Source organism: Spermophilus citellus (genome assembly GCF_964194105.1).
Source record: "Spermophilus citellus genome assembly, chromosome: 12".
In the NCBI taxonomy this organism is placed as follows: Eukaryota; Metazoa; Chordata; class Mammalia; order Rodentia; family Sciuridae; genus Spermophilus; species Spermophilus citellus.
Window position 1 is genome coordinate 131,266,918 of NC_138198.1, and position 24,677 is coordinate 131,291,594.

Here is a 24,677-nt window from a genome sequence, read left to right on the forward strand (position 1 = left end):
AGCCCCACCTCCATCCCAGCCTGGGCCACTCCTTAAACCTGGAACTCCAGCTCTGAGAAGGGAACTTCCAAGAACCCTGAGACACACCCTGCACATCCAGGGAAAATCCACTTGGTTCCCCTTCCACCAATTCTGTTTTCTCAGAAATAAAATAGATCTGATGGTGGGAAATACCTGAGCAAGAGTGGGGACTGGGGCGTCTTCAGTAAGGAGTGGGCAGGGTCTTCAAAGAAGTCATGGGGCGGGGTCCTCCGGGAAGACCAGGTGCTGAGCTACTCAGCAAGCTGCGTCCTCGCCCCTCCCCACCAGGTGATGTGTTTCCGACAAACTGCTTTGTTCCAGAGTCTCCAGTGAACACGTAGGGATTGCCCGGAGCTCACCAGGTACCCATCCCCTGATACTACCATCACATGGGGTCTGTCGGTCACATGGGGCTTTGTCCTGCCAGGCGCAGGCAACACCCTCAGTCTAGCCCTGTCTGATAACAGATCCTTCACCTCCGCCTGGAGATCAGCAGCAGGAGGCAATGTGCCACTGAGGGTTATCTGCCCTGACTACCTGCTTGCTCTGTGGGCAGGGTCTGTCCTGCCCAGCCTGTGCCATTGGCACCTGCCACTCCAGCTCTCCACAGCCTAGGAGAGCTCTTCATCCCCTGACAGACGGTCACTTCCCCCAGCCCTGCCACCTGAAATACCTGCTCAGAAGAGCCAAGACCCCTGTGTTCAATGCCCCCCATGCCCATCTGCAGCTCACGGTGCCACAGACACTCCGCACGTGCCCCTACCTCATGCCCTCTGTGGAGCGGTGGCAGTAGTTGCGGTACAGCTGTGGCACGCCCAGCATGGCCTCGGTCAGCACTGCAAGGAAGCCCAGCGTCTCCACAAACAGGGCCGAATCGATGGACAGGTAGGTGACATAGCCCGCCACACCAGTGAAGGCCAGGACACACTGCACATAGTCCCCGAAGCTGCTCCAACGCCAGAAGTGGTGTGGGTCAAAATCTAGGGCAAGAGGGAAAGAGCTACTCAGCCAGGTGAGCAGGTCAGGGCAAGTAAAGAGGGAGACGGGAGCTGAGCCGGCCAGGTCCAAGTCAGCAGGGGAACAGGAACCAGGTGACAGGCTGGGGACAGGTACATGAGCAGGTCAGGGTTACTGTGGGGAAAGGCAGACTACAGGTGCTCCTGAGGAAGCTCCTCCTGGTGGAGCCTTGGCCATGTTCAGGATGCACCTGCACCTCCTGGGTGGCTCCTGGCACAGGAGGCTTGAGGAATCTGGGCTTTAGGCGGGCAGGTAGGTCCCCAGGCCCATCCTGGACACACAGGAGGAACACACCAACATGGGTGGGGGCTAGGGCCACTCCTACCTCCCCCAGCATTCCCACACTCCCCTGAACAGGGGCACCTGAACAGAGGCCAGCTAGGGTGGGCCTCCACCTCCACAGGGCACAGTCTTCCCAGTCTCAGGGTAGGGACCTATCCATTTTCTTAAATCATGAACCTCACAGTCTAAAGGGTCTGACCAGCTCTGACCAGCTACAGAGGGCCTTGGTGTCCCCCACACCTCCTGCCTCTGCACAGGGCGTCCTGTGGGACCCAGAGGGCTAGGGTGGGCAGTACTGCAGGTATCCCCACAACCCACAGCTCTGCAGGTCTGCTGCAGAGCAGCAACCAGAAGGCAACTGGCAGGCAGTTCTACAAATGGAAGACTGCATCTGCCCACTCAAAAGAAGAGAGTGGCAGAGACCCTGCCTCTCAACCGTGGGGAGCAGTCAGGACCCAGGTCCAGGCAGGAGTCCGGCCCTCACAAGTGGTCGCCTGCAGCTGGGCCCTGGGGCCAGGCACCAGCAGTGACACCTAACAGCGTGACAGCGCAATTTTCCAACCAGAGTCGGCGGCAGTCCTGCGGCGGTCGACGGGCGCCCTCGTGCGGCGGGTCCCGGCCATGTCGCGCAGAGGCCTTCTCATTGCCCTGGGAGCAGCTAGTGGAGGACAGGATGAGGGGTTCTCTCCTCAGCCCCTGCTGCAGGGCAGCGGCGCGGTGTTCAGAGGCCAAAAGCCACTGGAAAGAGTGGAGGGACCCGCGCGTACAGCCTGGCCTATCGCACCACTTGGGGCTGTGTGCGCAGTGGATCCCGCGCTCCAGGCATGGAGGCTCTGGAGAAGGGGTCCTGCTAGAGCTCCCAACCCCCATCCCACAAGCGCCCCGAAGCCGGGAGGCTGGTGCCGTCTAAGGGTCTATCTGGCACGAGGCGACCGGTACCAGGCCCCAGCATGAAGTGCACCCCCACACACACACACCCTGCAGGCAGGCTGCTGGGGAAGATGGAGCTGGCTCAGGGCAGGGCATCCTGCTGAACAGAATAACCACAGCAGCTTCACCTGGCCAGCAGTGTCCCTCTGAACAAGCACATGTTCCTTTCCATTTCCAAAGCACCCAAACCCTGCAGCACACAGGGGGCCCTGGCCAGACACAGTAACCCACATCCCTCCTAGCACTGCATGACCCTCTATCTATATGCAGTGGGTTTGAGACAGCAAGAGCCCCTCCACACACACTGCAACTCTCTCAGTCCCTGAATCCTGGGATGCATGGGGAGAGAAACTCCACTGAGCCACAGAGAGACCTGACAGCCAGTTCCATCCCGCTGAGCACAGCACTGAGCAAGACTACCTGGGGCAGCTGTGGGGACACTCCCTACACCTCACTGAGGAGGAGCTGCAGGACACTCTAAGGAGAGAACATCATGCAGCCACCAGGCTACATCCCAGTAACCCCGAAGCCACCTGCCACAGTGTCCCAGACCCTGCTGGCAATGGACCATAACAGCCTGCACTCTGGCTGGCAGCCTGGCGCAAGAGCATCCCCTCCTCCTTTAGTATCTTTAAACCAACCAGGAGCAATCAGGTGCGTGATTCTCCTAAGCCGCTAGCTGGTGACAGACTACAGAGCAAGAGGACAGAGCTCTGCAGAGGAGATCTCGCAGCCTCACTCCAGTCAGAGGCAGAACTGAATAGGGGCCAAGCAGGCTTCCTACCTAGACCCTGCCAGCCCCCAAATTGCTCTCCGAAGGGGCAGCAGAGAGGGCAAGGCAACCAGGAACCACAGGAACACTCCATGTTTCCAAACCCAAGGCCCTTTCCAGACAGCTCTGAAGGAGCAGTTCCCTCTGGTCCCAGGGTCCAACAGCACGTGGCACCTGGAGGCGGCACACCTGACTCCTGAGACCCAGTGGGGAAGGGGTAGGAGCTTGATCCTGTCAGAGCTGATCCCACACAGAAGCCACGCCTGCCACCACACCCTTCCCTGATCTCTTCTCACCTCCTTTCTTTCCTTTGCCACCCTGTCCCCGTCCCTTCTCACTGCTTCCCCAGCTGGCCTCAAACATCTAGGCTCAAGCTTCCTCCTGCCTCCCCCCTCCCCCCTCCATCTGGTTTCTTCTAACTTTTTTAATTTGCTGATAGAAACTCTTAAAGTCTGTGAGTGACCTCCATGACAGCTGGGTTGTTCCACGTTCCACAGGGAAGTGCTGCATTGCCTCTGCAGGTCATTTGAGGCCCCAGGCCAGAAGCCAGAGTCAACATAGCCCCGGGGGAAGCCAGCAGCCTGCCCAGATGGGCGGGCCACCACCCAGCCTGAGGACCAGATGTGAAGAGAGCTCCCCAACTAGGGAAGGCCCCATGAAGGACACCCTCCAGGGACCCACCACACAGCAGTCTTATCAAGCCCAATGAGCCAAAGTTAGAAAAGGTAGGAGCTGACCAGGGTCCTGGCCTGCCAGGAGACAAAAATACATGGTGCGGGCTGGGGTCGTGGCTCAGTGGCAGAGTGCTTGCCTTGCACATGTGAGGCACTGGTTTTCGATCCTCAGCACCACATAAAAATAAATAAACAAAACACAGACATTGCCTCCATCTATAACTAAAAATTATTTTTAAAAAATACAGGGTGCTCTGATGGGCCCTCTCCTGAGACACCAGGTCTCCTGACAGAGGTCAACAGGAATTTCCCTGTGCTTGGGAAATAATTATTTTCAAATAGTTAAAAAAAAATGGTATTACCATGTTAACCTATTTCAATATGTGGAGAAACCCATCAAAGAGCTCCCCTTGCTTCCCCACCTGGTCAGACAGGCACATGGCCTTGCTCCAGCTGCCCCACGGTGTCTCCCTTTGACTCCAGCTGAGCAGGGACAGAGCTGTAGGGTCAGCTCTGCCCACAGCCACCACTTAGCCCCCTGCGGCCACAGCCCAGTGAGAATGGTGGACTTGGCCCAAGTATGGGTGGTACAGGGCTCGGGCACAGAGGCCCCACCTGGAGGGACTTTGAGGGATGTGGGGCCTGAGCCTTGCACGGGGCAGTGCCAGGTCAAGTATAGCCAGAGAGTCCAATGCAGACAGCAGTAGGACCTGCTGCAAAAGGGGCAGAAATGGCCTGCTGGCCTCCTGTGTCCATGATCCCGAGCCAGCACCAGCCTCTCCTGCAGCAGACAGGGGAAGGACAGAGATGTAGACTTGCCATTCCCAGTGATGGACTCCAAGTGACCAGGGGCTGGCACTGCCCATGTTGAACCACCATGGCGGCTCCAGAGAAGACCCAGGACCAAGAGCTCTCAGGTCCCAGGTCAGACAGGACATGGCAACTGCCAAGCAGCGTGCTAGCCCCAATCTAACGCTGCACAAATGAGGGGGCCTCTGAAGACTGCCACTGAGGCTACACGTCATTGTGAGGAAGAGCCAGGGACAGAAAGAGGAGACCCCTCTCAGGCTGCAGTGATCTGGTGCCTTCTGTGGCCCCTCACTTTCCCTCTTTCTCCTCGTCCCCACCCTGTCCCGTCCTGGCACCTTTGCCCTGCAGAGCCAGCTGGTGCCACCCCAGCCGACGGGCCACAGTCTGAGCAGTGCTGCCTGAGCAGCATGCTGTCGTGCAGCAGAAATGACCCCAGGAGGCCAGCCAGGCCTTGGGGCTGCCCACTTCTACAGCAGAACTTGGAATGGCGCCCAAGCTGCCCAACACAAACCACCACAGAACCTCAAGCTGCTGAGATCATCCCTGCTGCCACAGTGGACCAGAAGGCTAGCATGTCTCTGACCTGGCTGAGACTCCTTCCTATGACCTGGCTGAGACTCCTTCCTAATTCTGGCTCCCAGGGTTTCAGGTTAAAGACAGCAGTCCAGTGGGCACTACCAGAACAGCGACTCAAGGGTCACACACACCACGGCTGCTAAGTGCGACAGGCAGCCACACAGGAGGTCTCTGGACGTCAGCACATGCAGGCGTTCCCCAGAGAACCTTCTAAATGGTGGTGGGATGCTGAGAGCCATAGCCAAGTAGGAATGATGCATGGCAATTTCCTTGTCAGCCTACCCAATGTTGCTTAGAGGGAGGACTCTCCATTGTGGACATGGGCTTGCCTTGGACCCAGTGAAAGGTTAAAGTTTCTAAGCTGCAAAGCCTGAGTTAAAATGTAAAGGACTAGGTATTGTAAAGTTTCTGAACTGCACACAGAACCTGAAATTCCTGAGGCAGTTAAGACAATGCCCGGTACTGACCATTTAGTTGTTAAATAACCTGGACCCTGTGCAGTTTGGCACGTAGGCATTCAGGGCCCAAACCAATCAGTTTGAATGTACCCCCTCCTTAGGACTGACCTATCACTCCCGCCCGACCTGTTACCGCCAATGAATGTACTAATCATGTTTGTGTACTTAAGCACTGCTCAACCCCTGCTTGGGGCTCTTGGCTGTTCTCCCTTCTCGAGTGGGCATGGAGCCCCAGCGCGCTGGATCTGCAATAAACCCCTTTTGCTGTTGCATGAGTCGGTCTCTTGGAGGTCTCTTCCTCCGACGTTCGCCGGACCCTTACACCAGGTCATTTGCAGTGACATTGCATGAATGTTTGAGAGTTTTATCTTGAAAAATGACCTTGCTCAGGGATTAGGGCAGATCCGGGTTTAGGGAGGATCCTGCTGGATTAGGGTGTATCCTGCTGCCTCAGGCGCCTGCTCCTTGAGTTCCCATTGAGTTCTAGCGGGATTCAGAGAGTATTTGGTATGCAGAGCCCGGTGGAGGGTGTATTTTCCCCAGAACGTGCGTGTAGAGTGCCGGTGAGAGTTCGGGAATAAAGAATTGCTGTTTGAATCTACAAGGCTTTTGTGGTGGCTCGGTTATTTTATGCCCAGCCAGACTGCAGCAGTGGGAAGAGCTGTGTGCCTTGGGCCATGACGTGCGCCCCACCCCATGCCCGTGTACCAAAGCACCACTCCAGGTGTCCAGCCAAGATAGCAGGCTCCCTCTACCCCATCACCTGCACAGGGCAGTGGCTGCCAAGAGCAGCAGCAGCCCTTCTGCTACTGCCTCTCAGCCCCACTCACAGGGCAGAAAAACTTAGCACCCATCCTGGCCTTGACTTGCTCATAGGGCTCATACCAGGATGTACAGGCCGAAAAGACCAGAGGGCCCCCAGGTGTTCTGAGGGTAGGGGTCATCTCAGGAACTCACCACTGCCCTGGCCAGCTCCACAGCAGGGGTGTAAGATTCTTCCCCATGAGCAGGGTAATAAATTGAAAGCTCCATGCTCTCGTTAAGGGTGGGGACTAGAATGAAGCGGGGCAGCCTGGGAACCATGAGGGTCTACATGGCAAGCAAGAGAAAGGAGGCTCTAGAACCAGCTCAGTTTACCACACAGACCAGGAGAGGCACAGCCAGAAAGAGCCCTCCCAGGACAGAGCAATCCTCAAAGACTAGCCTGAAGCACAGCAGCACCTGCCCAGTTACCACCAAAATCAACCTTGCAATGGCTGCAGTTGGAGGAGTGCAGCGCCCCTGGGGGCAGACCACCCAGGAGCCCATGCACACAGCAGACATACAGGAGGACTCAGAGGCCCATCCCCCAACCAGAGGACAGCCAGCAACCTCCCCGGCCCAGGTCAGTGTCCACAGCTGCCCCAATGTCTACCTAAAGTGTCCATCTGCAACAATCCAAAATAGAGATACACAAAGGAACAGGAAAAGGTAGCCTGCACAGAGGGCAGAGAGCAGCAGCAAAGCAGGACCCACAGCCTTGGGGGAGGCATTGGACTCTGCAGGAAAAAAAAAAAAAAGCCTTCAGGACAGTGGTCACGGTAGATGTGCACAGAGCCCAAGGAAACAGCAGCAACGTAAGGAATTAAAGGGCACTCGATGATGGCACCCAACAACAGCATCAATAAAGGGGTAGAAAGGATGAGGAGAACCAGAGGCTCTCGGCCAGCACCAGGCAGCAGACGGAGCTGGTGCAAGAGCATGACCTTAAAGACAGATCACTGGGGGCTGGAGATGTGGCTCAGTGGTAGAGCACTCGCCTAGCATGTGTGGGGCCCTGGGTTCGAACCACAGCACCACATAAAAAATAAATAAATAAAATAAAAATGATATTGTGGGGCTGGGGATGTGGCTCAAGCGGTAACGCGCTCGCCTGGCATGCACACGGTCCGGGTTCGATCCTCAGCACCACATACAAAACAAAGTTGTTGTGTCCGCCGAAAACTGAAAAATAAATATAAAAAAAAAAATTCTCTCTCTCTCTCTCTCTCTCTCTCTCTCTCTCTCTCAAAAAAAAAAAGATATTGTGTCCAACTAAAATATTAAAAAAAAAAAAAGACAGGTCACTGAAGATGACATAGCCCAAAGCATGAGACAGAGGAAGAGTGGCAGTCCTGTACATACGACAGGCATGCTGCTGGGAGGAGAGAGGAGCAGCCAAGGAGAGAACACTGGCCTGCACACCCCGACAGACCCAGACAGCCACACCCACACTTCGGTCTCAATGCTGACACTCAGTAAAAACCCAGGGTCCTGAAAACAGAACAGGGAAATGGAGTCCCTTGCGAGGGCACCAATGAGAGTCACCGCAGGCTTCTCAGCAGCAGCAGCAGCAGCAGTGCCCAGCACCTACAGTCCTGCCAGAAGGTAATTCCACAGGTTGCCCCAAAGACAAGCACAGGCTGCTGCTTTCCTCCCACGGCTCAAGAGCAGCTGTAGAAAAGAACCTGAACTTGTGTTTTGCAGACACATGAGGTCCTCGACACCAGCACCCAAGGTGGGCAGCTGGAGTGTTCTGGAAAGATGACTGAGGCAGTCACTCTAACAGTGAGGACAAGGAAGAGGCAGAGCAAGCAGGGCTGACACAGAAGACCAACAACTGCTCTCTCTCTTCCCTCATGCCTCCATGTCTGAGGACGTGTAGCCACATAAAGCAGCAGTCAGAACACTGCACCATTAGGTGTGTGACCTACCTGGACACAAGGTGTAGCCTCATCTCCCACAGAGGGAGTAAATGCACAGGAGCAAAGTTTCTGTATCTCATTAAAATTAGTCTGGGCTATGTTTGAAGTAGATTCTGGAGAGTTAAAATGCATACTGCAATCCTCAGAGCAACTACCAAGAAAGTAACTCTCACATGTAGCTAAAAATCACTAAAGGAATTAAAATGTTACATGAGAATTAAAATGTTACAAAAGAAACTGCAAAGGCGCAAGGGCTGGGGAACACCCAGGCACTTCAAAGGCAGAAGGAAAACTGCAGATATGAATTCAAACATCAACGGTATGTGTGAGTCAAATAAGCAATCAGAATGCCAAAATAAACTTCCTAAAGACCTATGTGCTGTCTACAGAGGATGCCCTTTAGATTCAGATACAAAAACGTGTAAAAGAACAGAAAAAGATACACGACTCAAATAGCAAACCCAGACCCATGGCTCCACTAATACCAGAGTAGGCTTGAAACAAAAGCACCACTAGAGACAGGGTCATTCTCCATGGAGACACAGCAACTACCAAGCACACCCCACCAGCACACCCCAGAACACACCAGGAAAACCACAAGGGAAAGGAAGGAAGACAACACAAACAGCTGGAGACTTTGTATCAGCTCTGTAACACTTAGGTGAAGAACCAGAAAGAGACCCGAGCCTGCACCTGGTCGGGCACACCCTCCCAAGCCAGCCTGGACTGCTCTCCAGAAGAGACCAGAGGGCGCCTGGTAGCACAGGATTGTCTACAAATGCCACAGAATGAAGGCAACGTCCAAAAGAAACTCAGGAAATTCACAAACAGGTGGAAGTTGCAGATGCTCATAAACACACAGGGTCACAGGAGAAATTTGTAAGGAAACGGGAATCACTGAAATCACTCGCTAAAATCACTCATATGAATCTCCACCAGGAGAAACCTGGGGAAACCGAGGGAATGGACAGATACTAGCCCAGACAAGCAACTGCCATTGCTGCAGGAAGAAACAAAGCAGGCCTGCATGTATCAGAGTGTGAGTTCATCATTCAGATCTTCCCGGGAGAAACCCCTATGCCCAGATGACTACTTGATGCAAATCCTTCTCAAACTCATGTAAGGAACAGAGTAGAAGGGAACTCCTCCCCACTCACGTCCTATAGTCATTATTACCCTGAGTCCCAAGTCGTAGCCACAAAACTGCACTCTCACATCTTTATGACATGGACACAAGATACCCTCCCACCTAGAGCAAACAGCACCTGGCAACACATAGAAGCATTTAACACACCACCAGGAATTTAAGAGTGGCTCAGCACACAAAGTCAGCCAATGGTCTCCACATCATCAGAGGAAAAGCCAAGGCCATGTGGCCACTCCACAGTTTCAGCCAAGCACCTGCAAACCTTTAACACCACTCTAGAAGAACGAAGGCCTCACAAGCCCCAGAGCAGGATGGGGTGTCCACTCGTACCAGGTCCAGCCAAGCAGTCCAGCAAGAAATGAAAAATAGCCAGATCAGGAAAAAAGATGCAGTTTGTGTTCACAGATGACAGGATCACAGTGAATCCTAAGCAATCCACTAAAGATCAGCTAGGGTGAGCAGACTTCAGCAAAGCCGCACAACACAAGGTTATGTAAGACTCAGTTCCACCAAGCAGCAGTGAAGGGTGCTGGATGGAAAGAAGGAGACACTGGCCTCTTCCTCCCTCTCTCCTTCCTTCCTTCCATCCTTCTCTCCTTCCTTCCTTTCCCTCATTCCCTCCTTCCTTACCTTCCTTCCTTCTTTCCACCTTCTTCCTCCCTCCCTCCATCTCCTCCTCCCCATTCAGAAAATGGATGGGCTTCTAAGGAAGAAGGGTTCATGCTTGGGGCAGCAGAGCCAGGGGTTGGTTAGCTCAGGAGACACAGCATGCACCGTGGGAGGAAGCACAGAGGAAGAACTGGCAGACAAGGCTGAGAAGTGACAGGGACGCACATGGGGGCATCCTCATGCAGCGTACATACCCAGATAGGACCGCCTGGGCGGGGCTTTGGGCTCTTCATCCCTGCTGTCTCCAGCTTCATTCAAAAAGAGGGAAGAACAAAGATGGAAGGAAGGGAGGAAAGAAGGAAGGAAGGAAAGAAAGAAAGAGAAAGACAAAAACAGACTGGTTTTAACACTGCAGACTGTGGTTCCCAGCCCTTTGTGTATTTCTTGAACACACACACACACACACACACACACACACACACACGAACAGAAGGACTGTAAGAATTCCATTTCTGTGCTTTGGAAATTCACTTTCTAAACCATTCTCCAAGCCTACCCTTTCCCATTATCCTAACGAAGTGAACAGAGGAAACAAGGCGAAGACTCCATCGCCCCCTTGTCACTGTCTCTAAAATCAGGCAGCATGGAGCTTCCATGGTGCCCCAGGGCCATCTCCACCCAGTCCCCGGCCAGCAGTGTACCAGCTGCACCCACAGGCTGCTTGATAGCATAGCTTTGGGACACATGCAGTGACCTGTCCACCACCAAAGGGCAGCTGACTCGACATAAAAGAGACAGGCCACAGTACAAAGATAGCCGGGGCTCCCAAGGTCAGTCATGGTCAATCCTCCTGCTGCACTGCCCTCCATGGCCAGGATGCCAGACAAGCTCAGCAAAGCCTCATGTGGTCCTGGAGGGAAGCAGCTGGACAGAGGGTGTTAGGAGCTGAGCTCCTGCCCCACCATGGTGGACGACACCTTAAAGTCAGCTGTCACAACAAACAGGCGAATGCAAACACAAAGGAGCCCCATGGCCTAGATGCAATGCCACTCTGCTCATAACCCAAGGGCAGCACACCCAGGCAGCTTTCTCACCTGTCACTACCCAGCACCATGGCCAATTCACTGCCCACAGGCACCTCTTCTAAAGATCAGATCCACTGAAAGGGGAAGGGAGAGAACATGCTGGGACATTCTGGCATAAAACGTACCCAGAGTAAGAGCCCAGGGGTGGAAGACAGCTCCAGTACATAGAAAAAACCCACACTGGATTCCCCTGGACACGCTGCACCACCCAACGTTTCCCACCTGGAAAGCCAGATGGTCAGAGCCACCACATTTGAGAACATCTGCAGGACAGATGGGAGGAGTGTCCAAGGCTGACACCAGGGAATGTTTCCAAGAACCCTGTACTCCATGCTGAGCAGGGCTCTAGTAGGCACCAGGACCCTGATGTGGCTGGCAGCATGTCTGCCCACAGCTTCCTCGGACCCTCAAGGTCCTTGCCAGGTGGAGAGGTACACTGGCTCCAGTCCATGGAAGTGGATTGTCGACTTCCAAGACTAGGTCCCAAGGAAGAAGCAGCTCACCCTGGGAACCTGAAGCCATGCTGTGAGGGAACCCAGGCCTGTGAGGAGTTGCAGTGGGTGTGCCAGCCAGGGCCCGGGTGACACCAGGCGAGAGGAAGAAGGGAATGAGGAGGGGCACCTGCAAGTCAGTGAGCCTCAGCTTCCAGCCTCAGCCTCCAGGCCTCCCTAGCTGATACTAAGGACAACGGGCACAAGCTGTAGGGGCAAGCTCCACCTTGACTGTCCCTTCGAGTCCTCAGTTTGGGGTAACAGACAGCAGGGCACCAGGTGATGAGGCTGAAGCTCAGGGTGGGCTGGAACAGGGCAACCTGCAGCACAGGCAGAAAGTCATCAGGAGAGAGTCATTGGGCTAGCACATGTACACAGGGAGGGGACAGTGGCAGCAGGTGGGACCAGGGAGGTGAGGACTGATGAGCCTTGTCCCAGGGAGCCCGAGCCAGACAGAGGGCACCGTCCCACACACCCCTTCAGTCCCAATACTGCTGCTCTGAGCACACGCACAGACGGAATGACCACCCAGAGGCCCCACCACAGACAGGTGCTCCTCCCCTCAACAACCAGCTCCTCCCTGGAGCTCTGAGTGCTAAGATCTGGGGAAATGTCAGATAATCGAATCACCTGACTTCAGGCCACAATTTTGTTATTCAAATAACTCCTATGACAAATTTAAAAGGAAAAAATACATTATAAACAAAGTTAATTTTTTAAAAAGCAGTCTCACATGATGGCCATGCCTGCAATCTCAGGGACTCAGGAGGCTGAGGCAGGAAGATTACAAGTTCAAGGCCAGCCTCAGCAACCTAGTGAGACCCTGAGCAACTTAGTGAGACCCTGTCTCAAAAAGGGTTGGAGATGTGGCTCAGTGGTTAAGTGTCCCTGGGTTCAAACCCTGGTTCAAATAAATAAATAAATAAAATGACTGAAGTCAGCTCAACTGTGTCAGCCAGCAGTATGCCCACAACGAGGCATCATTTTCACAACACCCATCTCTGGAGGTGGTACTCTAAGTAGGTGCAATTCTGAGCCTACAGCCCCTCCAGCCTATTCCAGCAAATGTCTTGCTGGAAGCAGCCTCAGATGATGGCAAGCAGTGGGCCAAAGATGGTGGTGATCTGTGCTGTCACTCCTATGGCTCCTAAGTCATGGGGGTGACGTGGGTGGGGGGCCAGGGCCATGACGGAAGAGACCCAGTCAACCCCAGGTCTGGGGCTGACAGGCAGAACCATGAGCAGCCAGGAAGCATTTCATCTCATGGGAAACAGCCCCACTTCCATCCCAAAACACCAAACAGCAATCAGACCCTACCACCAGCCCTGCAGACTGCCTGCAGATACCAGAGCTACTCAAAAATGTCGCACCCCAAATGTGCACTCTACATGTTCTTCACACTTAGACAACAAATACATAATCTTTAAATCGAACCCGCCCTTCGTTGTTTCCTTAATCTCACCTTGCAAATTGAATTTGCAAACTTCAAATTTAAAAATCCTATAAAAGATGGTGGGAAAATGTTTACCTTTTATTTTTAGGCCATCTGACTATTCTATTGAAATAAGGTCATTCTGAAGTTTCTCCTTAAATTACTCAGGCTCATGATCACTATGCCAGGACTTGAGTCTGCCGTGACACAAGGCATCACCCACCCGTTCCTGGGTAGCCCCAGCGTGCACGCCAACCCAAGGTCCTAGTGTGGGATGTACAGACGCTGGCAGGAAGAGGAACACTATGGTGAGCATGTCAGCACAGGTTTCCTGGTTTCCATACATCCATCTTTCCACTTCTTACACACAGTGGACATGACACCATAAACATGAACAGGATTCAAACCCTAAAAGGGCTTAGGATGAAAACCTCGGGAATTTTCAGGCATGGACTGCCGTCCCAGTACAGAGGATCTATGGCCTGTCAGGAGCCCCAGGGTCAGCAGGCAGAGGTCCCGCCTCCTCCCTCGGGCTGGATTAATACAGGACAACCTCCCCACAAGGGCCCCAACTTCCTCCACACCTGCAGAGCCCTTTGCCAGCGAGGGTCCCAGGACCCAGGCATCTCTGTGGCCAGTATTCTGCCCATCACAGGAGCACTGGTTCAAACTTCAGGCTCCAGCCTGTTATAGTTTGGATATGAGTTGTCCCCGAAAGCTCATGCTTGACAATGAAGGAGTGTTCAAGAGTAAGATGATTTGATTATGAGAGCTGTAATTAATCTACTTGATGGGTTAATAATCAAAACAGATTAATGTGGTAGCTATAGGAAAGTAGAGTGTGAGGCTGGGGGTGTGCCTTTGGGGTACATACTTGTCCCCAGTACTCCCAGCTCTCTCTCTGGCTGCTTCCTGGATGCCTTGAATGGATGCTATTCCTCCTCCATGCCCTCTGCCATGATGTCCTGCCTGGCCATGGGCCCAGAGCCATGGAGTTGCCCACCATGGACTGAACCTCTGGAACTGTGAGCCAAAACAAACCTTCCCTCCTCTAAGCTCTTCTTGTAGGGTATTTTGGCCACAGCAACAAAATCTGAGGAAAACTGAAATCTATCCCTGAAAACAGGGGCCACTATTTTAATTCAATCCCAGTTAGAACAGAAACAGTCCTTAGGAATAATTCACTGAACAACAGGAATCACTAACATGTAAAGGGAGGCTAGCCAGAGATCCATTCCCATGGCTTCCCTGTGAGACCTCCGTGGGGTCCCCAGGAGACGGGGCTCCTCTGCCCTCACCTGAACCAGAACCCGCTGGAAGCCTGAGGAAGTGGCTGTGGGACACAGGTTCTGGAGGCAGACAATGCTAAGCTCCGGGCCTGCCCTCCTCCTAGTGCACATTCTGCTGTATGCCACCTACCCTCAGTCCCCAGAACCCCTGAGGCTTCACATGTCACAAAACCTACTCTGATGCTCAGAGACGGGCAGCACAAACACAAGCTGTTGTTTGGTACCTTAGGTGCTACTGTGCGCCCTCAGCCTTTTGGCATTCCCCCATGAGAACATGACTGAGGGCACCCCCATCCCCCAGCCAGGCAGGGCACCTGCTCTGTCTTGAGCCAAGGCTCAGGGACATGGATCCTGCCACGGGAAGCTCAGGCCACACAGAGAGGGGGCAAAGCTGGCAGGAAGTAAGCCCAAGCCACCCCACAAGACCTGAAACCATGACTCTTTGCTCACACTGAAGCTGGCCCCTAGGAAGCCCAGCCTTCCAGGCAAGGTGGGCAGCACCCTCGGCACGAGCCCCAGCATACCTTACAGCCAATCACACAAGAGGGCAGAGAGTGGCTACTCAGGAGGGATGGCATTGATGGGGAGAAAGGACAGATACACACAGAAAACAGATGGCCTTGGTGGCCATCTCTAGTTACGGTAACACTCATTGGTCTAGGACCTCCCTCAGAGAAAGAAGGTGACCCGCTTTCTACCAAGACTGAAACTAGCACCATTCATCTCACTCTAAAACAGACATGCAGAGAAAGAGAAGGAAGGAGCTTGCCAACGAGAAGAAAATAATAATCAAAAATGAAAATACCTGGCAAGACTCCAACTTCCCAGCACCCCAAAACTAAATGACTCTGGGGAAAATCATCTTGTAAGCAACCACTGAGATTACGCACCTACACAACCTCAGACAAACCACAGCATGTGCTGTCTTCAGTTCAGTGATGGGAAAACGACATAAGGCACTGCCCCTCCTGCACACGAGAAGCCCACCAGCCTGCGATTGCAACGCAGAATGTCAGACTCAGGAACTTCTTCAGGAGGAGGCAAACGCAGGAAGAAGTGCATTCTATTTTCTAAGCTAAGCTGTGTGAGCTGGACGTGAACCGGCCCTGCCCCAGTTAACACAAGTGTGCACCAATCCAGGTGAAGGAGCCTCCTGGTGAGAGCCAAAGGCTGTGACCTCACACAGGCAGCTCCGAAGATCAGAAACCCTGCCTCCTCAGGCCCCATCTTCTGTGACAGGACACAGACATACTTCTGGCTCCCATACTGCACAGAACCTGAGGGCCACAGCAAAAAGGCCACCAAGATAAGTTAATGCCTCACCGACCTCTAGTGAGGAAACCTACCTGGAACCGTTTCCCTCTTACAGAGCAGTGCTGAGACACTGCTGTCCATCACAGATAGCAGCTATTTGGTGAAATGAAAGTTGCTTAGATAACACAGTGGCTTGTATTTCACCAAGTGAGCAGGAGATGATTTTTTTGTTGATTTAGTAAGAATTCATTTCCAGAGGCTGCCGAGCACCAACCTGCAAAGGAGCGGCGTTTCAGGTTCAGCTCGTTGGCCACCCGGACCTCGGTGCACAGCTTCAGCATCAGCAGCATGGTCAGGGTCATGACGATGCTCTGCCACAGCAGCGGGGACTCGAAGCGCCTTCCAAACCTGGGCAGCAGAGACTACAGGTCAGGGAGGAGCTGCAGGCCAGGCCTGCCTCTCTCAGCCAGCGCCAACAGGTAAGTGGGGACAAGAGAGCCCCAGGGCCTTAGACACCCATGGCCGCTATGGCACTCGCGGCCTGCTGCCTCCTCTTCCAGGCTCCATGTGAGATGGGCTGAGGTGGGGAGGGGCCTTGAGATCCAGGACAGACAGCCAGGGACCCTGAGCTCCATGCCCATGGGCCTTTCCACACACAATATTCTCCCCTCCAGGAAGTCTGGAGATCCCACCTGAACCTGGCACCATGAGGAAGGCCCTACCTCTCCATCCCAGTAAATCCCAGATGCCAAGGCCTGTCATGCAGAGACCCCTGCCTCTACCAGGCCACAGAAGCCCTGCTTTCTGCCTGGGAGGCAGGTCACCAGAGCACCCAGAGTGTGCATGGAAGAGAAGGGACTCTCTCCAAACTCTAGCCTCTCCCACTAGAAGAGAAGGCAGCTAAGGGCATGGCTCTCCACCCCGGGCCCCCCGCACCATGCCACCCTCGCTCCCAGACTACCAGCCCAGTGCCAGCTCAGGTTCCTGCTGGTTTTCCACCAACACAGCCCACAAGCCCACGCAGGGCAGCAGCACAATCCAAGGCTGGTGTGACTGGGGTCTCCCTACACCACCAGAACACTATGGAAAGTGACACGTGAGCCCCATCACCGTCGCCCTGGCTAGACCTGGGACTGTGGGCTTCAGAAGTCCCTACCCTCTCTGGGCACAGCTGCCACACCTGTAATCAAGTGACTGGGGAGGCTGAGGTAGGAGGATGGCAAGTCCAAGTCCTGCTTGGGCAACTCAGTAAGACCCTGTCTCAAAATAAAAAACAAAAAGGGCTGGGGATGTGGCTCAGTGCTACCACCCTGGGTTCAATCACCAGAGGAAGGAAGGAAGGAAAGAAAGCCTCCTCCCTCACCCTAACCTGACCACTCCAGCTAGAAATGGCCTCAGAGTTTGGCCTGAAAGGCATTTCCCCTGAACTTGGGGTCAACACACCACACTGGATGTCTTGCTAACTCCCAGCCTGTCCTCAACACTGAAGTTCACACACCACAGCCCCACCCCACAAGTCACCTCTGAGGCCAGCATGGGTACAGGCAGCTGGAGGGCCTGTTACTGCAGCTCCTGAGCAGCGCCCACAGGAAGTGGCCTGTCCTCAGCACAGGGCAAAATTGGCAGAGTGGCCACTACTCAGGCCCACACACCCAGAGCCTTGAGGATCTGGAGCCATGGCCAAACCTGCTCAGGAAATACCTGCTACTGTGACAAGGAACATGCCAAAGTCACTCCATAAATTAAAATCAAAAAAAGCATTTTATAAAACTTGGTGGTAACACTCCTCCCAGCAACTGGTAAAAGACAAAACTGGATGTGGCCTGGTCTTCTAGCCTTGAAGAGTATATATGAGAGCTCTACACAGTCCATGAGAAAAACAGTCCCCTTAACACAGAGAACAGATCCCCGATTCACCTGTGTGCTACCAGTCAGCTTCTACAAGCCCAAACCTGGGAGCACAGTTCACTGCCAACCTGAAACCTAACACAGTAGGCCTCTCCAAGGCTCTGAACCATGGCAATCTTGCCCCTGACCAGATCAGCAGGCCTAGCAGGTAATAAGTATGCCTGGGGGAGGAGGTGTGTGTAGGGGGACAGATTACAGGCAGGCCACTGGGAAAGTCTCAGAGAGTCTCCTGTGGGAGCGGGCGGGGGGGGGGGGGGGCAAGATGGAAATCCCAGAAAGTAGGAAGAGAGCAACCTAGGCACAGGGTACATAGGGGGCCAGGGCACAGACAGGCAGGCCAGTGCATCCCCAGGAAGTGTCATCAGAGCCCTCCCTGGGAGGCCACCAGGAAATACCAGGTGAGGAACTAAGAAGAGGCTGCAACAAGACAGGGTGGGAGCCAGACCCAGGTCAGGAGGTCCAGCTGGAAACAGACAGCTGCAACAGGGGTTTCTGAGTCACAGGCAAGGGCTGGTGCAGTGGACTTAGGCATGCTGCCCACGTGTGCCTGTAGTCGTGTGCTGCAACAGCTAATGTCCCTGGGACCCTCCATCCCCAAACCTGTCTCTTCACCGGTGAAGTGTAGGGCATATCTAAGGTTGTGGGGGATACAGAGCCAACCACAGTCGCTCTCAGGCTGGCTCTCCACCAGCACCTGGCTGTCCAACTTACCCCAAGGCAGTCAGGTGGGGGAGTGGGAAGCCTCTAGGGGTCACTATGTAAGCCTGCAGCACAATAAAATGAATTCCTGAATCAAGTTCTCAACAGGGGCCCTTCAACAAATGGCCACTGTGACCAAAAGACTACTTCCATTTTATAGATGTTCAACAGAAACACAGCAACTAGAAAAACTAGAGAAAAAGCAGTTGAAGTCTGCACCCCCCCCCCATACCATACCACCAATCAGATTTAACTGATGTTCACAGAGAAGATGGTCCAGCAGATCTCACCCAGGGCCAGAGAGAACAGAGCTGGACATACAGCTAGCTGACTACAGGTGAGTACAGACCAAGTAGGAGACAAAATATCAAAAAGCACACTTTCCACAAAAAAAATATACAAAGGACAAAAGAAAAAGAAACCAAAGCTCAATATCATTAATCTTTTAAAAAATATTTGTTTTTATTTGCAGATGGACATAATATCTTCATTTATTTATTTTTATGTATTGCTGAGGAATAAACCCAGAGCCCCACATGCACGAGGCAGGTGCTGTACCACTGAGCCACAGCCACAGCCCAACATCATTAATTTTTAAAAGATAACTTAAATAGATAGGTGCTGGTCTTTACTTTTCAGGATTCATGAGTCTGGCTGGCAAGGTGTTCAACAGCTCCTGTTCTCCTGCCTGAGGATGTGAGTGAGCACAGCATCTCTGAGGGCCAGCAGCCCTGTTCCTAGAACCACTCTGAACACCCCATCCAAGTGGGCTCTGGTGGGGTGCAGGTGCCCATGCTGCCCCCAGGGGCACACAAAGTCCTGCTATCAATTCTACAGACAGCTTCTCCACCTTCCACAGTAATAGAAAAACTCAAGTGGAAAAAAAGTTAATAGCTACTCCTCAGTGCTGAAGATATCACTCAGTAGCATAATGTTACTGCATCTCAGATACAGTGTTTCCATTCTTACAACTAACCCTGCAAGAGACAGCAGAGGCTGAGCTATGCGACCTGTGCCTCACAGATTCCATAATGAGATCACAAGGCTCTGGGAACCAGCCCACCTTGCCCATTCACGCCCCCCAGACCTATAAATGTGATCCAAATAATCACATGGCACTTCTGACTTCTGACACCACAAACACCAAATCCCACATTGACATTTCATGGAGTGTGATCTGCTGAATGCTAGTTTTGCAAAGTGACAAAAATTGTAAGAAATGAGGGCATGAGAGTTACATAAGTTTCAGAATCCTTGAGTTTACACTCAAATCAGCCCCTTCCTGCAGGACTGTAGAACAGCTCTCAATAGGGGTAGGACATATCACAGGGGATCGGAGGTCTGAGGTCTAAATCCCAGCCAGCACTGTGAAATCCATGGAGCCTCCAGCTGTACCACCATCCTGGTATGTAGCAGGCTCCAGTTTCATCTACTCTGCCCCACCTACAACCACTCTGAGTGTTCATGGGGGGTGGGGCACATATACACCTGCATGTGTGCATGGTGGTACATTTCAAGTATCACTCCTGCTACAGCAAAAGCCCTGTGGCCCTGGCCATGCCTGACATCAGGGAAATCCTCAAAATCTGTAGGATCAGAGGTTGCTGGCCTGGAGCCTGGAAGGAGACATGCACAGGGGTGTGAGGGGCTCCAGGGATATAAGGATCAGCACATTGCCTTGGCCAGCAGGGTTTCCAAGGTCCTTCAGCAGCACTGGGGACATGTGGCAGACTACCCTCAGGCCCACTGCGCAAGAAGCAGGGAAGGGGCAGGCTAGGCTGCAGACCAGAGAAGGGCCATCACCCTCTGGGTCCTCCTCCCAGTCTTCTGGAACATGCTGGGGATCCAGGGCCTATATGTGACCATAGAAGCCTGAGTAGCCCAGGACAGCTACAGAAAGGAACACCTGCAGACAAGCCTGGCACCCCCAGGAAGGTGGCCCTGTAACCCCTAGGAGAGCACTCAAGGCCTCAGAGGCCCCAGCGCCGAGGCAAGGACACCAGTTCCTGTGTACTTCTCCCCTGGGAGCACTAGGGGCAGCCTCCAGGCAACACCAGGAAACTGGCCTCACTTATGACTTCCCCACACCACATGCTCAAGTGTCCATTAAAACTTTATTTTCTTTTTTAAATTCTGAACAATAGCATCCTGATGGAAACACTCAAAGGGGCACTTTTTCCCATTCATCAATCAACTTCATGTGATTCTCCTCTATTCTGGAGAAAGACAAGCCTGCCCTCCTTCACAGTCTGGACACTGTGCCTGGGCTGCACTGAGAAGCCTGCCTGGGAGTGTGCCCCACTCTGTTCATGCTCAAGGTGAACGACATCATTGAACACAATTTTATCTCGGAAGCTATTTCCATTCAACCTGAGATAAGTCCACTTCCGGGCACCCAGTCCCATCACAGGGTAGCTAGGGACCTCCACCCTCAGCCAAGGGACAAGGAGGAGGAAGGGAAAAATCTTCAAAACGTGGTCTTACAACTTTCTTCAGACAACAGTGAGAGCCTCCTCAGAAGTCTCCTGGCCCAGAGACAAAGCTCAAGGTATCCAACATTGCTGCAGTGGTCAAACCTTCCCACTCCACCAAATTCTTACATGATTCAACTCACTAGTTCAACTTCTAAAAATCCCAGACAGGGGCAAAACCCACTCCCAGGGCTATTCAGCATCTGGCCCAGGGCAGAGCAGAAAGAGAGAATCTGCAGCTCATGAGTTCAGGGAGTCTCACATTGGAATCTACACTTCAAACAGGGACATTTTACTTAGTGTGAATCATACCTCACTAAGGTTGGCTTGGTGCTACTGGTTGGATGCTAATTAGCAAAAGGCAGATACATGATCACTCAAACTGCATCCAGAAAGTGGGGAACTGCCTGAGCCTTTCTTCTGGGCCCCTTCAGCTGACCACCCTCATGAAGACTTCCTATCAGCACAGAAGCCTTGGGACCAGTCAGAAGAAGGAAAAAGGCCAGACCTCTTTAACCTTAGGATGAGGCTATGATAGCTCTCTCTTCATTTCCTCTGAAAATTCACCCTCCAAATTATGTCTGCTTTAGCAACTGTTAAACTAACCTCAACTTCCTCGCAGAACACAAATGAGAGTAAGAGGAAGCTGGCTTGAGAGAAGCAAGAAGACAGTCTCCAACTGAGTACTATCCAAAAGGTTGGACTTCCTTTCTAAGGAAAATAAAACCACACCAGCTAAGAGTCTGCCAGGCAGAGGGCCCCTTCCCATCACTAGAATCAGTCCCAGGAAATGCTCACAAAGAGGAAGTATCAGATAGAGATAAGCCACTCATCAGATAAAAAGGCAGATCTGGAGACTGTATTTGAGAGTATTCCACCTTCTCCGGAGAAATATTCTAAGAAGTTCAGTGACTGCTGAGGTCCCACACTAGCCAGCTGTAAAATGGGCGCCTGAGCCACCCGAAGGTGTGAATGGGTCCCTCTGAGGAAGTAGACACCTCCACCCTCGCCTCTCATCTGGAACAAACCCCAAAAGAGAATGCCATCTCCCCAGGCACCCTCAGGTCAAAGCCCCAGCTTACCAGAAGAGTATCCGTAAAATATTGGCCACCAGTAGCACCAGACACACGTGGGTGGAAAAGCCGTCGGCGTTCTGAGTCCTCCTGATGTCCCGGTACTGCGGGATGTACGGCACCACGCCCCCAAAAACCATGGCTGCGGCGGCCCCCCAGGAAACCAGCCGATGGAGCGGGACCAGAAGCCAATCCAAACCTTCTGCCTCCATCCCGGGCACCCGGCAGCCCTGCCGTCCGGCCGACGTCCACCTGGCACAAGTCCCAGCGCTCTCACAGCTCCAGAATCCGCACAATGACGTCCACCTCTACATTGCAGCCGCTATCCTGCGCAATCCTCCACCATCGGGGTCTGGCAATGGAGGACGAGAGTAAAGAACTCCTGGTAGAAGCTTGGCTCCGGCGCACCACTTCCCGCTGCCCAGCTGTTGGGCCTGTGGGGCCAGTGAGGGCGGCGCTCCGGAGGCCGAAGCTGACGCTCGCACCAAGGGCACCTCAGGGCTTGCGGCAGGGGCAGGACCCCCTCCCGGGACTGGGGCGGCTCTGGGAGCTGGAGACGCGCGCCGGGCCTTCTCTCCAGCAGGCAGCTGGGAGGACGGAGAGCGCATGGCCTGAGCTGGGAAGGGCGCAAGGCCGGGAAGCGGGGTGAAATGGGAGGAGGGTGCATGGCGGTGGGAGGAGGGCGCACGGCCTTGGGGTAGAGTAAGAGGAGGGTGCATGTGGGTGGGGAGGGCGTACGGCGGAAGGAAGGAGGTGTACATCCCGGGTGCAGTCACCACTGGGGTGACAGGGCCTGGGGAGCAAGTCCGCCGTGGGGGAGGGGCGGGCGCGCGGCCCGGCGGGGGGTTCGGGGCGCGGCGGAGGCCGTGATCGCGTGGCCGACCCGGTGTCCTCGGCCTTCCTAGGGCGTCTCACAGCGCACCCCGAAGAGAACAGACGGCCGGGCGGCCCCGCGCCCAGATCCGCGCCTCGCGCCCCTTACCCGCGCTTGCCACGCCGGTCTGTCCGTCAGTCTATCCGCGAGGGCGGGGAGTGTGCCCCTGCGACGTCACAATGGAAGGCCCCGCCCACTCCGGGCCCGCAGGAAGGCGGCGCGGGTCCTAGCGCTCGCCAGCCAGGGCGTGACGACGCCGAGGACCCGACCCCTGGCTCCGTGGGGGCGGGAAGGGGTGGTGGGCGTTTGGCTCCACCCCTCTAGGCAGCCTGGGTTAGGAAATACCTGGCTGGCTGGGCAAGTCTTCGGGTGCCCGAGTGAACCTGTTTCCATCAGCCCCGGCTCGCGAATGGGGTCGGTGTAGACGCAGAGCGCTGCCACCTAGAGCCAAGGACGCAGTCCTGGGGAACCAGAGGGAGCCCTGGCCAGGGAAGTCCCGTCCTGGGGAATGTCGCCGGGTGCCCTGCGGGTAACAGAGGAGCCTGTGCGGGGCTGGCCACGCTGGTCCAGTTCGGAAGTTCACAGTCCTGGAGACCACTGAGCCCTGGAGGAGTCGCACAGGTCCCAGCGGGGTTGGGTTTCTCTCCAGGAAACGGAGCCCTGCCCCGTGCAGGGTCATAGACATTTCCTCCATTCCAGGGACAGCGGCCCAGGCGTCACCGTCACCGCGGCGGAAGCTTCCCGGCGCTCTTAGCTGCTGGGCGACTCCGGAGCTGGCATCAGCTGGCATAAGCACACCAGTGTGCCCAGTTTGTTGAGCCTCTCCTTCTGCCTTCGGTTGTATGTGGTCAATCCTCAGGATGCCCGTTGAAAGAAAAAGAACAAAGGAATTTCTGAGTGTGTCAGCTCGCCTGGGAGTGCTGGAGTCCATCCCAAGACCTGCTAGGGACCCTGGGAGGCCAGCCTCCAGGGCAGAGAAGAGGACCACAGTCCCTTAGGAAACACTCACACACACTGGCTTTGCTGGAGGCCCTTCCTACAAAGGGGAGCATCACAAAAGGGGCACTAAAATGGCAAGTGGGTGGGGGGCCATGGCTCCAAGTGTTGCCTGTCTCCTCACCAGTTCACCCCTCTCCCAGATCTAGTTAGCCTGGCCTCCTGTTTCCCACTCTGCTGGCATTGTGGAAAATTGTGAGAATACCGATCTAAGAGCAGGAACACTGACCAGCAGCCTGACCCCAAAGACCTAAGTGGGTACATCCCTCACCTCTGTTGTAGTTTGGAACTTAAGTGTCCCCTAAAGGCCACGTGTTGGTGGCTGGGTCCCCCGCTGATGGAACTCTTGGGATGTGGTGGAACCAGAAGAGATGGGCCTGGTGGAAAGAAGTGAGGTCTCTGGGGACATGCCATGAGGTGGGCAGCTTTGCTCTACCACACACTCCCTGCCATGCTCTGCCTGGACACAGGCCGGAATGTTGGGACCTCCAAAACCATGAGCCAAAATAAATCTTTCCTTCTTTTAAGTTTATACTCTCAGGTATTTTGTCACAGTGGCAGAAAGCTGATGAACACACCCTCCAACCTCCAAGGCTCAGAGACATTTTCTCTGAGCCAGCACTGTTCAGTGTTCAGCAGCAGAAACCCACACCGGAACAGACAAAAAAGATTGTGGCAGGGTCAAGAGCAAAACTATCCCACCCTCCCCCACATGCTAAATCATCTAGAATGTTCCCATTCCTGACTCACAGGGGCATCTAGGGAGTCACAGCTGCACACCTTGCTGGTCCTGCTCTCTAAGAGGTCATGGAGTCACTCAGGCAAGTTGGCTTTCTACTGCTCAATGTTGCTGGGGATCCCTCCAGGACAGCCTTGCATTCTGGTCCTGGGCCACCCCCACAGACAGAGGCAGACTGTTGTCTGCAGAGCTGGCTTCACATTTGCATGTCCCCTGCCTGGGATCCAAGCAGAGGGATGTCCAGCTCACCACAGATGCTGCACCTGTACCTAACTCCCACCTTCCCAAGGAAGCCAGCCACACTGTGTGGTGAAAAGTGACCTCAGAGATGTTCTGACTCCAACAGC

The 24,677-nt window shown here is 54.1% G+C and overlaps 1 protein-coding gene across 5 annotated transcripts in view; it reads right to left on the bottom strand.

The window, feature by feature from the left end:
- SLC66A2 (solute carrier family 66 member 2) overlaps positions 1-23,406 on the bottom strand; it is a 30,174-nt gene extending 6,768 nt beyond the window's left edge. Inside the window, exons 1-5 of one of the 5 annotated variants that reach the window (XM_081263136.1) lie at positions 22,704-22,851; positions 21,731-22,073; positions 15,845-15,978; positions 10,274-10,327; positions 785-1,001 (exon numbers count right to left, since the gene is read on the bottom strand). In XM_081263136.1, coding sequence (XP_081119262.1) covers positions 785-1,001; positions 10,274-10,327; positions 15,845-15,978; positions 21,731-21,933 — 608 coding nt within the window. In that variant the 5' untranslated portion in view covers positions 21,934-22,073; positions 22,704-22,851. Of the gene's footprint in view, positions 1-784; positions 1,002-10,273; positions 10,328-15,844; positions 15,979-21,730; positions 22,074-22,703; positions 22,883-22,940 lie in introns of those variants that run through there. The other 4 variants (XM_081263135.1, XM_081263134.1, XM_081263138.1 and 1 more) reach the window with 4 other exon arrangements.
- Positions 23,407-24,677: the final 1,271 nt, after the last annotated feature.